This window comes from Chinchilla lanigera, unplaced genomic scaffold (genome assembly GCF_000276665.1).
Source record: "Chinchilla lanigera isolate Chin_1 unplaced genomic scaffold, ChiLan1.0 scaffold00065, whole genome shotgun sequence".
Classification (NCBI taxonomy): domain Eukaryota; kingdom Metazoa; phylum Chordata; class Mammalia; order Rodentia; family Chinchillidae; genus Chinchilla; species Chinchilla lanigera.
Genome location: NW_004955466.1, coordinates 2,991,752 through 3,006,686, shown reverse-complemented (window position 1 = coordinate 3,006,686; position 14,935 = coordinate 2,991,752). Strand labels below are relative to the sequence as shown.

Sequence of the window (14,935 nt, the reverse complement as noted above, 5' to 3'; positions counted from 1 at the left end):
GCCTGGCCAAAATTTACTTTTTATTTACAAACGTTATGCTGTAGAGCTCTAATGCACATATATTAACAAATCATGATAGTATGAATTTTCCTACATAATTTGCATAAGATTTTTACTGTTTGAAATAGTTACATTAAATCTATAAATATTCAACTTATTAGTAGAAGTAACATTGTTGCAAGTTTCAACACAAGATCTCCCTGCTCTAACTGCTCCTTATTAAAGACTGTGATGTCATCTCTGCCTCTGATGTGCAGTGATCAGGTGGTACAAGGTAGATGCATGCACTGTTCATTTTTGTCATTCGTCCTCATTAAAAGTGTATCTGTAGATAATGGTAAAAATGTTCTAGATGAGATGATGCTTGCAACGCCACTGAAATGTGTACCCTTTAAGCAAGTGAACTGGGTGGTATGTAAGTTATTTCTCAATAAAGCGATTTTAGAAACAGATCTAAGTCAGTTGCAGCAATGCGCACCTATAGTCCCAGCACTCAGGAGGCTGAAACTGGAGATCACTTGAGCCCTGGAGTTTGAGAACAGCCTGGGCAGAGAGCCCATTTCCAAAAAAAAACTGATTTAAAGATAAAAGTATTAGCCAATCATGCTTTCTCGTGCCTGTAATCCCAACACTAGTGAGGCTGAGGCAGAAGGATTGGCATGAGTTTGAGGCTAGCCTGGACTACATAACAAGAACTTGTCACGATAGATAGATAGATAGATAGATAGATAGATAGATAGATAGATAATTAGGAAAATAAGACTATCTACAATATTCCAGTCCATACAAAATAAAATTATTTTAAACTACCAACACTAATAAACAGCAGAAAATCTACTTACCGGGTAAAAGGACGGGGGCTGAACGAACTTATTCCCCACTCCCCAAAAAAGCAAAGCCAAGTACAAGTAACGGAAGGGATACAGAGCCCTGAATCTATCCACTTCTTTTTGAAAGAAAATAATTTCTCAAACATCCATTTAATCACAAGGTACAATTAATGGCATGTCTTATGAGAGGTTATGATGTTCCAAATAGCTTCACACTATGATTGGTAACTAGTGCTTTAAATGATATTTAATGTTCTGGGAAAATGTTAATATATAATAAATAATTAAGTGAAAAATCTATTGGTAAAACTCTAAAGATCAAAATTTTCATACTGCCACCAGGTATTAAAAGTGAACTTACTATGTAGTTAATGTAATCATTTAATTCTGAACCACTGATAAAGTATATAGGTGTGTCTGTGTGTGTGTGTGAGAGAGCGAGCAAGAGAGAGAGAGAGAGAGAGAGAGAGAGAGAGAGCAAGCTGGTTTCACAGAACCGCTCATCTGTCTGAAGAACAGTATAGTCTGGACTAATTAACCAGGATACTTGGAGAGACTGAGAGTGTGTTGTTTACAGATAATATCAAATCACAATTATAACACAGTCAAAATTCAAGGCATACCTAATCCAAAAGTATCAAAACAATTCCAGGATAAAATTATAGACACAAAAGCCATCACATCAGAGATCAGGAAAGAGCCTGTTACATTTTCTGCTCCTCAGCTCGCCTCATCTTTGTTCCAGGTTCAAAAGAGACGAGAGGCAAAGCCCACTCCTGGCTCAAATCCTCTAAACCGCTTCCCTTCCCCTCCTCATCATCTCTGTGTCCTGATTCCACAGCTACACCTGCTCCCCTGGGAGGTCTTCTGCCAACTGTTCTCTGGAGGGATTGTTCTCAGAGCCAAGGGGCCCTGGAGGGAACATAAGTGACTTCGCTGAGAAAGGCACACCCTAGTCCCAGGGCCGTGTGGCATCAACTAATTAGCAAGTAGCTCTAAACTACAACTTCCAACATGTGGTTGTTTTCATGTCTCTGAGTAGTTTTTTTAATAGGTACGCTATCACCCAGCTCTGGATGAATGAGTTGACGGCTGCATTTCCTCAAATCTAAAATCCATCTGGGCATGGCAGCACACACCTGTAATCCCAGCACTCGGGAGGCTGAGGCAGGTGGACTGGCACAAGTTCAAGGCCATCCTGGGCTACATAGTGAACTCAAAGCCAGCCTGAACTGCATAGTGAGACTCTGTCTCAAAAAAAATAATAAATAAATAAAAGCTAAGCCCATCATTAATAAGATATACCATTATTTTATGGACCAATAAGAAAGAAAAAATGCTGCTAATTACATTATCCAATGCTTTCTTATTACTTAGAAATTTCCCACACAATATTCTCTCTTCTGTCATCTTCTGCGCATTTCTTAAGGGAATACTTTGCCTCTGACGTGTTCTGCTAGTTTTGTGCTGGGACTTTCTCAATATTAATAGATGTCCACATAAAGCTTCAGGTAACTATAGCACACAATTTAAATAGCATGTAGACACAGCTTAGGCGGTACTTTGTATTACTTCCTCCGCTACACTGATCAAATGTCTTCTGGGTCAGAGAAGCCTGGGCTTTCACTGTTTGGCAGTGTCGGGCCGGTGACAAGCAATGGCTCCGGTTCCACTCACAGAAGCCCGTGGCCATCCTCAGTGGCTGGGTTCAGATGTGGACAGCAGACCCCTCTATCTTTGCCCACCTACTACAGTTAGGAAAAGTGGACGTAAGGGACAGAAGTGCAATGAGCTTCCTCTGCATAATACTTAAGCTTCTATTTTTGTTTCTTTCACAAAGTTTTCACCATGAAAAGGAGGAAGCCCAGACTGAAGTGAGTTACAAACCTTGTCTCCAGCAGAGAAGAGTGGCCGGGCCCTGAGTCGAGGTAAGCGGTGCCCGACCTTGCGGATGGTCCTTGTGTCTCTCTCTCCCTCTCCTCCTACTTACTTTGCTCTCCAAGCCCTGTTGTTCTCTTCCTCTCTCGGAGACCAGTGTGCAAAGATGCCGTTGACAGTGGGCAGCTCTCCTAGCTATCTGGAGAGCTGTGTGAACTGCTATGAGATTCTGAGCCGGGAGGGCCGCGGGGTAAGGGACCCAGACCGCTCGGCCTTCGCTGGAGTCTGAGCTGTGTGATGTTACGGTTTCCCTCTCTAAGGCCTCATGGCTGTGTGTAAAACGAGCGTCTCAATAGTGTTCCATCATAGCATTTTCCAAGTTGAATGAGAGAGTCCATGTAAAGACTTTATTGCCTGCCACTTAATAAGCACAAACACAACGTGCTGACTGTTATCTCTCATCCTTCCTGTTTTAGGTGGTGTTGGTGGTGCATCTCTCCTTTTCTTCCCTGAGTGCTCCTTTTTGTCTCATTGCAGCTTCTGTGCAGTATTTCAACTTCTGTACCTTCTCGCTCTTCTTGAGACATTTCCCTTTCCCTCTGTTCAAACATAAGGTATAGCAAAGGGAGCCACTGAGTTGCCACCGGGGGAGGTCTGATGGCTTTCACGGTGTTTGGAGCTGGATTCCCATGGCTGGCTGTGCCCAGAGCCCTGTGTGCACACTCCGGGTCATGGAGGGTTCTGTACCTCACAGACCTAGCGGGGCTGCCACAAGCTGTGCTCACTTCCTGACCTTCTGCTCAGGCTATGGAAGAAAAGGAGTCTCTGAGAAAGGACTGAAGAGAGATTCTGTGTGTGCGTGTGTGCACGTGTGCACATCACATGCTTGATCAATGGTGCCAGTTAAGTACTCTGTCACTGGTGTGCAGTTTGTGAAAGAGATGGGAAATCTTTTTTTTTTCATTATTATGGTAAAATACACATAGAAGTTACCGTCCTAACTATGTTTAAGGGTATAGTTCAGTGATATTGAATACATTCATAATGCTGTTGCAACCATCACCACCATCCATCCCCAGAACATTTCTCATCTTGTAAAACCAAAACCTGTACTCAACACTAACCCCCTATTCTCCATCCGCCACCCCTCAACAACCAGCATTCGACTTGTCTCTGTGATTTGATTACTCCAGGCAGCTGTAGTATAGAATATTTGTCTTTCTGATGGCTTATTTCACTTAGCAGAGTGTCCTCGCCCATCCTGTAGTATGTGTCAGAATTTCTTTCCTTTCTGAGGCTAATATTCCATTGTACATATATCATTTTGTTTATCAGTGTACATTTAGACTGTTTCCGCATTTTAGCTGTTAGGGCTAATACTGCTATGGACAAGGACTACAAATATCTCCTGCAGACCATGTGTTCAGTTTTCTGGATCTATGTGCAGAATGAAATTGCTGGGTCGTATAGCATTCCACATTTACATTTTTGAGAAGCCACCATCATTTTCCATACCAGCTATACCATACCCATTCCAACCAACAGCACACAAGAGTTTAAATTTCTCCACACCCCTGTCAACACTACCTATTTTCCGTTTGTGGTTATTGGGGGGGTGGTTGCTGTCATTGCGGTACTGAGGGTTAAATAAAGGGCTTTGTGCATGCCAGGTAAGTGCTCTACCACTAACTACATCTCCAGCCCTGGTTTGTTTTTGTCTGTTTTGAGACACGGTTCCACTGTGTAGTTCAAGCTAATTTTGAACTCCCAAGTGCTAAGACTATAGGCATGTACTACCCTGCCTGACTTTGTCTTTTGGCTTTGTTTGTTTTTAATAGTACCCAACCTTATGGATGTGAAGTAATGTGTCGTTGTAGTTATGATTTGCAATTCTCTAAGGATTAGTGATATCTATTTTTTCACATAATTATTGGCCATTTGCACCTCTTTTTTTGAGAAATGTCTATTTAATCAGGAACGCCTATCTTTATGTTTACTGGGCCTTGTTTACTTCTTGGAATTAACATTTTTGACAGATGAAAGGTGAAATCCAATGACACAGAGGCATTGTCTGTTGAAGCAATTTTCAGAGACAGAGAGAGAGAGAGGAGAAAAAGAGACTTAGACAGTGGGGCATGAACTGTTATTGATTAGATAGATACCTACTGTTTACCTCCCAACCAAGAGCTGAGGCTCAGTCATGAGTCAACTGAATGGAAGAAGTATCCTCAGTTTAGTTTGACCTCCTGCTTATGTGTAAAGGACTTGAGGAACCTGCATAATGTCTAGGGTAATAGTGTCACCATCGATGGGGAATACAGAAAGCAATAGATCAGGGGAGGGTGCCATGTATATTGAGGAGTCTTCTAGTGAGGCCTATCCCAAGCACCTTAATACGCCCTCATAGTCTGCTAGCCTCGTAGCCCCTCACTTTTTATTACAAGAATCTGTTTTACAATCTTTATATAGTCCCTATCATCCAACTGCCTTTTCCTTATAATCTGTCACCTCTGAGGACATGGCTCTTACCAGTTCTGTTTAGATGTATCCAGGTGTTAATAAAACTTGCTGAACTGGCTAATAAATGAAGAAACTTAATTATGATATTCTCTCTGTGTATTCACGCCCTCTATTTTCTGATGTTTTCGTCTAAGCACAATGAAGAAGAGCACAAGGAATTCAGCCGATGGGCATGGTCCCGGACATCTTCAAAATATACTGGATGAAGGAGAGTATGCCCCTTTTGTATCTCCTCCCATGCTAGAGAGCAATTTTATTCAGGTAACTACTTAAGCATCAAAGTAAGCTGCAAAAACTTAAGTATTTAATTTTCTCCAGACAACTGAAAGGTTGAGAGGATCATTGTTTCAAAAGTGGCAAGGGAATTTGTAGTATCTTGAAGCAAACAGTTTTGGAATTTTAAACAACCTGGAATACTTACAGTGCTAAAGGGACATCCATTTCAAATGTTCCATACAAACTCTTGGGCAGGGATTCTGCCCTAATTCTATCATAATCTTCACCAAAGTCATAAGAAGTGATTTTTAGAACATCCTGTCACAGTGAGGCATTCAGAGGACTTCTTTCTAGAAGAAATTTTAAGGAAAAAAGTATGTAAGAAACTAGGAATTAAAATGACTCATAGCTCTTAGCTCCAAAGGAAAAACATAATTGTCAGATAGTGTCAGAGAGAAAAACTTTCTTCCATAAGAATGTGCCTACATTGTAAATGGAACTACATTTCAGTGCATGGAAGAAGTGCCAACTCTCCCCTAATGCAACACTAAAATAGTCACACACAAAAATAGGGAAACGCTGGGCTTGGTGGCACACACCTGTAATCCCAGCACTCGGGAGGCTGAGGCAGGAGGATTTTCTCAAGTTCGAGACCAGCCTGGGCTACAAAGTGAGTCAAGGCCAGCCTGAACTGCATACAGAGACCCTGTCTCAAAAAGACCAAAAAAAGAAAAAGAAATAGAGAAATGAACTCAGTGGTTTGGGCCGCTACCCTCACAACAATGTCTAGTACTGAACACTGCGCTATTACCTCTAATTCCAACACATCCAAGCAGATTCAGCCGATTCCACAAGGGTTACAAGAAAAATAACAGATATTTCTCCAAAAGTAAGGAGGTTTTCTTCATAAATGTGCTCTCTACATTGACACCTGAGTGCTAGTGTGACCTCTCCAGCTCTGCATATTACAGGCAGGAGACAAAGCCTCCAGAAGCATGTTCGGTGATGCTCCAGATCATGTGTGACAAGTCATGATTTGATGTCCTCTGCCTTCTACCTGCTTCTTTCCCACTGATTTATTTTATTTTTAACCTTTCTTGCGATGTCATTTTCAAATCACCTTTTGCACACACTAATTATGTAACACTTGCATTGCACGGGGGAGATGGTTAGCAGTCAATAGATCAGACACAGCCTGTGTCATAATGTGATGTCAGACCCTTCAAGATGCACGACCTCTCCTGACCCGTATGTCTTTGGCAACAAGCCCCCGAGGTTTCTGACCGAATAGACGTAAGTGAGAGAACAGGCAGACAGACAAACAAACATACTGATCTCAAACAGAGTGAAAGAACCGGGATGCTTGTGCACTCTGAGGGACCTCGGATCTGTCTTTTTGTTGTCACCCTGTTGCAAGACATCACATCCAAACAGGACAGTGACAGCTGCCAACAATACAAGAAAACAGTCTCATCCTGGTGTCCCCTAGTGAAGGGGCTGAGAAATATTTCCCAGAACCACCAGGCCTGGGCCACATGCCCCCTGCTGAACTCAGTCTGCCAAGGAGGTGGGGTCCCCATGTCAATTTTAGGTTAACAGGAATTTAACCCCTCAGCGAAGTCACCATCCATGAGGGGCAGATGATAAATACACCCAGGATTCTGTTAATCAGAAGAGAGACGCGGCTTTGGGTGGGCCACAACCTCTTTCTGGAAATGTTTGCTTTTAAGCGGTTTATATTTCCATTGCACAGGTTATCATACAACTAAGCAGTGTAGCTCCCCTCTCTCTTCCTTCTCATCTCTGACCACCCCTTCTCCAGTCTTCTCTTACCAATTAGCAAAGATATTGTTGCCCAAGATTCTTGTCTTGTATACATACTAGATCTCTACCCTCTCCTCTCCACCCAGCCAGGATATCTCCCACATCCTTCAGGTCTCACCAACAGTCCCTTTCCCAGGGACTTGTTTGACCTCCATATACAGGGGTGAACTGGAGCAGGCCTGTTGGTAGCTATTTGGGATGTTTGCAATTTGGTTGTTAAACATGGCCATTATTGTTAGTATTATTTTAATTTTTAAAAACCAATTTCTCACTATTTGCCCAAACTAGCCACTAGCCTAGGATCAGGCAATCTTCTGTCTTGGCCTTCTGAGTGGCTATAACAACAAGCATGCACCACCATGAATGACCTAACACCGCCACTAATGAAAATTTAATTATATTGCTGGTATGTAGCTCACTGGTAGATTGTGTGTTTTGCATGTGTGAGGCCCTGGGTTCAATCCCAGGTCCTAAAAAAAAAATAACTAAATTATATAAACTTCCAATTAGATTATATCCAAAACAAAGAAACTAAATAGTCAAAACTTGTAATTCTTTTTGTTATTATTATTATTATTATCATGCTTTCCTATCCACTATGCTTTGCTGCTATGTGCACAAGAGTTTGACAAAGAGTGATAGAATGTATCACTTGGCTCTGTGAAATTTGAAGAATATACATAAAATGTAAATTGTGTGCTACTTATCCATTATGTTAGCAACATTTTCTTTTTACTTATTTGTCTTTATTTTACAAGAGAATTGGAAAGAAAGACCAATAGCAAAATGGCAACAACATAGGCAAAAACAAAACAAAGCAAATCTGTAAGAATGATACAGGGTTTCAGAACAAAATGATAGGGATTAACAGTGGTTGTTATAGTGCACATTTTTATCTTCGTCAGAGTTGGTCAGATGTAAGCTTCTGTGTACATGTGTGCCTCTGAGAGGTGTTAATGTTTACCGGCGCATCGCTGGCTGTGTCCTCACCCTAAGCTAAGTCAAGTCCCGTGTTACGTGCTCCCACCACACGGTGAACTTGTGCTTAGTCACAGTTTGTACAGTAGCAATCAGTTACTTACATTGTTTCACGTTTGCCTGCCCCAGAAGCTCCCCGCCCCCAAGCCCAGGGCTGTGTCCGTCCATGTGGCATCTCCAAAAATTAACATAAGCAAGCAGAGGATTGGATGCATCCGGCTTCATTTCTCTTTTATCTCCTGACCTCTCACACAACTCCTCCAGTAAGCAAGGTGGTCAGGGCCGTGCCTTTTATCAAAAACCTCCTCTCCTGTTCTCTGCACTCAGGTCAACAGGAGAGGTGAATCCATTTACCTCCATAACCGAGCCAACTGGGTGACTATGGGCATCTGTTCTTCCAGTTCTACCCAGAAGATCCCCAACGTGATGCTGCTGGCACACCTGAAACCCACTGAACAAGAGCACGGAGAAGAGCTGTTTACAAGTCTCCTGACGTCTCCTGCTGCAGAGAAACTGGTGCTCACCAGGTGAGTTGCACAGAAAAGAAAACAGGCGTTACCCCTGGGGAGCTGAAAACGGAAACGCTGGTGACCATCGCTCCAAAGGAGCACCCCACTTGCTCTCCTGCTTGACCAAGTTGGTGCCCTTAGAGTTGAGGAAAATGGTTTACAACCAAAGCAATCCGACATGCATTTGATTTTTAAAAATTAAGACTAAGTGACAGGAAATGAAAACTCATAATAAGTCGCTTCTGAAGAATATGCCTCCTCTCCCTCCAAAATCCCAGCTTCTATCAGAATTACCTCTGGTTTTGTCTCCGCCATGAACTTGCTCCACGGCGTTGAGCACATTTCTGAACATCTCTAAGAGTCCATTTTTAAGGATTAATTAAAATGGAAGATGTCTTGTGATCAGTAGCTAGTATTCTGATTTTTTAGTACATCAGAGCCTTGAGCACATCAATAAGGTCAGATGACTCTCAGGAATCCCTGCTGAGAGCCAACTGTGATACACGCCTGTTGTCCTCCTGCTAGAAAATATTAAAGGCAAGGCCTTTTTACAGATCTCCAACCAGGTCTCCTGATAGTTACACTGGCGTTTGTTTGCAGGTTTCTTCCTCTGCAGTTTGTGACCCTTTCTGTGCATAACGTTAAAAATATGTGCCTCAAAGTAAAGCTGGTGAGTGGTAGAGCCTACTACCTGCAGCTTTGCGTCCCTGCGAATAAACAAGATGCCTTATTTTCCCAATGGATGGACCTCATCTACCACCTAAATCAGGAGAAAGCCAAAGCTTCCACAGTGTCGGAAGTGTCAAGCCTCTCGGAAATCACAAATAGCACTGAAGTCACAAGTTCCATGGACATCATGGGTATTACAGCATCCGCAGATATACAGACCACACACACATACCCATGCACAGACCCTGTACATGTCACAGAAAGCATAAATTTCTCAGAGTTCACAGATGTTACTGACATCACAGATGTCACGGATATTCCGGAAAATGAGGTCACAGAGTTCCCTGATGTAAACATTGTCACAGAAGTCACAGAAGTCATAGAAGCCGCAGAAGTCAAAAGTAGCTCCGAGGCCACAAGCTTCTCAGGGGTCACCGTGGTATTCGAAAATGATGACATAAGAAAGGCCAAGCAAGAGGAAAAGGTACGTGATGTTCATTCATAACCAAGCAGTAGCACAATCCCGCAGGTCACAGTTCTGCAATGTACTCAGAGTAACTTTATTTTAACAATGAGATCCCATCCCTCAGTTCGGTATAAAGCAGTTGTAAGACGTCTCCTGAATTAGTCCTTACCAGCAAACTTACCCCAGGATCTGGAAGCCATGTTCCCCCCCAAATAAGACCTACCCAGAAAATAAGCACTGCTCGTTACCATGGTGATTGGGGCTGGCACTTTTGATCTCTCGTTTTCAAGGCTGATTGATTATTTCTCAGTTAGGTCTTATTTTCAGGGAATTTAGGAGTCAAAGTCAGGAGACGTGGGTTAGAATCTTAACCTGCTGTACATTCGTCACGTGGCATTTGCTAAATCACAGAACCCATGTGAGCCTTAGTTTTCTCCCCTCTAAAATGAAGATATTACTATAATGTAAGCATTCTTTTAAGGTTTAAGTAGATATAGATTTACTAGTACGTTGAAGAATGGGTCGTAATTTCAATGGTAAAACTGAAATTTTAATTTATGATTTGTTTTAGAAAAGGGTAGGAAGTAGAAATACACAGTCATGTTCAAGAATGGCTAATTCGGGCGGGATGGTGTATAATATATACGAAGACTATTCAAATGTGGAGGTAGAGAGTTGCGGGGTAGAGAGCTGCTTGCAAACCTTGAGGGCCAGATTAAAAGGCAGGGACTTTGCTCTCTGAGCAAACCTTAGCAACTAAGAGCCTCTGTGTGCGGGAACAGAAGAGCTGGTTTTTAACACTTTTGTTTTTGTTTTTGTTTTTTATTTTAAAGAATAAAAGAAGGATAACATAATAATAGGGGGGACTTAGCAAATTACAGACAAAATGGTAGGAAATTATCAATGGTTATCATTTTACATATTATTGTCTACAAAATAGTTTCTCAGGAAAACAAATAGACAAATAATAGTGAGTTACAGACAAAAGAGGTAGGAGATTATCAAGAGTTGTTGTACTATACTTTGGTATCTTCAAAGTGGCTTCTAAAGAAAATAAATAGAGCTATACATTAGTGACCTACTGAAAAATCATTAACTCTTCTCAATGGTTGTTGTAGGAAACACATAATAATAAACATACATCCATTTATGAAATAGGATAGGAACATTACAAACTTTAAACAGTTATGGATAGATTAGTAGGAAAATATCAATGGCTGCTGTAATACATGGTGGTATCTTCAGAGTGGTTTCTCAGGAAGACAGAGATATGCAAGAGGGACCTATTAAGGAGTTACAGCCTAAGGGTTGTCAAAAATAGCATATTACCTCCTCACCAGTGACTCCTTTCACTGAGGTATGATGGCTGGAAGGAAGGCCAGGATTGAAAAGAAGGACCGAGAGACTTGCACCTGTGTCTAGCAACAGGCTGTTTTCTTGTTCCTCCATAGTCATGATTACCCAGGGCTCCTTGATGGAGATGACGGTCCGGCCAGAGGGAGAAGGCAGACCATGCCCCAAGCCCTCTCATTCCTGTTGGACTCACTGGTAGCATGGGTCTGAGCTCTGGGGCCTCCACCTCAGAGGGCAGACCGATCTCCAGTGGTCTCCTTTGCATCCAGGGCATGGCCCATGGGGCCTCTTAGGGCAGTTCCTCTTGAGGTGGCCTGGCTTTTAACAGTGGTAGCAGATGAATGCAGTTGTCGAGTTCTTCTTGGAGCCCCGGGAATCAGACCTGGGATCTGTTTCTCTTAGTGGTGCAGCAAAAGCAGCTGCTTTTTCTTGGTCTCTTTGTTTTCTCTCCTTGGCCTCCTCCTCATCATCGCTATAGAATGCTGAGGAGGCAATTCTTACTAACATCTCAAGTGATAGAAGAGCTGGTTTTTAAAACAGTTATTAGAGATCAGTTTAAAGATGACTGCTGAGGAGTCTGCATAGGTCCATATTAGAAAAAACACAAAGAGTGAGAATAGAAGTCTCACAGAAGAAATCACTCAAAAGTAATAGCTGAAAAGGTTTGAAGAGTCCCCAAATGGTGGAGCGGTGAGTGCCCCCAACTCAGCTTCCCCGGGAGGAAGTTTCTTGAGTCCGGAAAACAATAGCTGGACAGGAACCCCAGGGAGGGGCGGGGAGCCGGGAACCAGGGCGCCCGCGGGAGGAGCAGGCGACGGGATTAAGCTGCGGAACTAGGTCACACGCGGAGGAGAGAGCGTGCAGTGCGCCCACAGCTCTGGCTCCGCCAGCTGCGAGGCCAGAGGAAACTGACAACTGTTTAGCTCAGGGAGAACCAGAGAGCTGCACTGGGGCTAAAAGAACGCAAGGAAAATGCGGGACGCTGCTTGTAGAGCAGCCTTCCACAAGCAAGTGAGTGACCGCGGCACCCGCGCCTGCAGCCTCCGCCTGGAGCAAGAGCCGGCAGGGGCACCGCGGTAGGGAAGGGCCGGGGTCTGAGCCGGGCCCGGAGCCCCCGGCTGCTTGCACCCCCGAGCTCCCCGAGCGGGGAAGCACAGTCACCGGGACGCAGGCAGGGAGAGGGCAGCCTGGGCTCCCGCAGCCAGAGCCCGGTTCGCCTGAGCCAGCAGGGCGGACTGCACACGGCGGCTGTCTCACTGCCAGCAGACGTCCGCAGCCAGCCCTGTCCGGGCCCGCGGCCCTACCCTCCGGCGGGAGCAAAGCACGCCTGGCGTGAGAGCTGCTCCTTCACCCGAGGCTGAGGAATCAGCCGCGAGCCCCAAACTGGAGAAAACTTCCTTTTGTTATCTTTATTTGATTGCATAATTTTTTCCTCTTTATTCTACTTTTTACTTTTGTATTTTTTGCCGTTTTCCTCTTTATGTACGTTTCCCTCCACACTTGTTCCATTCTTTCATCCTTTGAGTGTGTCTGGGTTTCTCTTCCTCGAGCTTCTTTTCGTCGCAGTATAGTTTACAGAGGATAAAGGAATTCTCTCTCATCCTTTCTGTCCCTCCTACTTTTATCCATATCACCTCGACTGACGTCTTTCTCCTGTAACTGATTCATTCCCAAGGTTTTCTTTCCTCTTCCCTTCTCATTTGTCCCCCTTTACTTTTTCGCTAAGGTTTGTGTCAGTCGTAGACTCTTTTCCATCCTCACTTTTCTCTACTCACTCTGTGTCCATCTTTCCCTGTTATCGCCTTCTAAATACACAACAGACCCTTACATCGTTAGGAGCCTTGGCCTCCGCCTGCTTCCTCCTTCCCGTACCACAGCACGGAAGATTTAAAAAGAAAAAAAAAAAACAAAACTTTTATGTTTCTTTTTCCTCTTTTCTTCTCCTCTGGGGCATTACACTGTCCCTAACACCCTGGGCTTTAGGGAACCGATTCTGTAAGATTCCTGTTGAATACTGGCTTTCACCATCGGAGGACACACCGCCATCACGTTTAGTGTGCATTAACTCTGGGTCCAGACTTGGGCTGTTAAGATGCTTACTCTATAACCCTGGATTTCCTCTGTAGGCTAAAGGGAGACCCGAAGCAGGGTCTCGTGGTGTGTTACTTCTCAGCTAGCCCTGACAGACAGCACTGCAGTGGATTAGCCTGTGACCACTCTAGCTGATTTGATCTCACAGGAATAACGCGGGCTCTGTGGACAGTTTTGTGCCAGTGGACCTGTCTGCTGAATCAGTCACACCCGGGGAAGCACAGCAACCGTTCCTAACCCCGGATCTCAGACTGGATCAGGCGCTGCAAGAACGCCGCAGCCTGGCACACAGAAGTCCTGGGGCTGGCAGCGTCAGTGCCGCGGCGGAGGGGTCAGAGGAGTTACTGGCGTGTGAGCGCTCAGACTGGCAAACTGCTGTGCAGGGTCTCGCTGGAATTTAATCTGTGCTCCCATCAGATATCTTACAAGTTTAAGCTTTTGTCTGTTTCTTGACTTCGTTAGTAGTGTGGAGTTGGGTTATATTCCTGTTTTGTAGGTGGTGACTTCTGTGTATTTGCTCTTTCACTGGCTCGGGTTTAGTCAGTGTCTAGGTCTTCTCTCAGCTCACTCTCTACTTCCTTCACCTCACACACCTGAGACGATATTATTAACATATTTCTTTATGGTTTTCCCACAAGCGAACTCTTCCTCCCAAGCTTTTAAATTCCCCATTCTTAGCTCCCTCAGTCACTCCTGCCTCCTCTGCTGTTATTCCACCACAGTCCTCACCTTAAACCTTTGGCTCTTCCACATCTTACCTAGTTTATCACCCTACCAGCAAGTTCGGACAACCACATAGATTTTTCTCAGTCACAAAATAAACCCCCTTTCTCTTATGTATCGCCCTTGCCCTTACAAAATATCCTCTGAAAGCACTTAATACCAACGCCTCAACTCAGCCAAGAGTACTCCAGTGAAATCAGACCCCACATCAACCTGTTCTCATCCACCACCAGTCCCTGCTCCAAACCCCACTTAGTGTCGACCCTCCTACCCGACCGCCTCCCACCCTCCTGCCCCACCTCACCTCACTGCAGAGCAGCGGCAGGTGATAAACTGTCATGGTGTGCAGAGCGAATAGACGCGGAAGTGTAACAGCAAGGACGGTGATACAGCAGTGTTGTAAGATTGAGTCTGTGGAAGCTGCTGTAACTAGAAGCAATCCTTTCAGCAAAACACAGGGACAGAGTCACAATCACTTAAAGTAAATAACAGAAGGAGTAACTACTAGCACTGGACATCGCTGAAAATTATTCATGGGGAAGCAACATCCTACTAAAAGTCTCTATATAAGCCACAAACTCTCCTCACTTCTCTAGTTTCCAAACTATAGTACCCCCAAAAAAGGAAGAGAAAAAGAGAGGGTCAGATATAATTTTTTAATACACACACACAGACACACACACACACATACACACACAAATGAGCATAGACATAGGAGAATAGGGAAGCAAGGAAATAAAAGACCTCCAGCACCCCCAGCTCTCCCAAGACAGAGCAAGGGACCAAAAAGGGAGAAGAAAACAAATACCAGGTAGCAGAGATTTATGAAAGGTTTGTAGAAGGGATGAAAAAATAGGTGAGTTGAAAGAGGAAATGAA

At 44.0% G+C, this 14,935-nt stretch overlaps 1 protein-coding gene across 10 annotated transcripts in view; it reads left to right on the top strand.

Moving 5' to 3' along the window:
- Fam71d (family with sequence similarity 71, member D) overlaps positions 1 to 14,935 on the top strand; it is a 41,014-nt gene that overhangs the window by 2,865 nt on the left and 23,214 nt on the right. For 9 of the 10 annotated variants that reach the window (XM_005399091.2, XM_013521938.1, XM_013521936.1 and 6 more), the window contains exons 2-5: positions 2,671 to 2,758; positions 5,363 to 5,489; positions 8,574 to 8,773; positions 9,356 to 9,908. In XM_005399091.2, the coding sequence (XP_005399148.1) occupies positions 5,367 to 5,489; positions 8,574 to 8,773; positions 9,356 to 9,908 (876 nt within the window). In that variant the 5' untranslated portion in view covers positions 2,671 to 2,758; positions 5,363 to 5,366. Of the gene's footprint in view, positions 1 to 2,670; positions 2,759 to 5,362; positions 5,490 to 8,573; positions 8,774 to 9,355; positions 9,909 to 14,935 lie in introns of those variants that run through there. The other variant, XM_013521941.1, reaches the window with a different exon arrangement.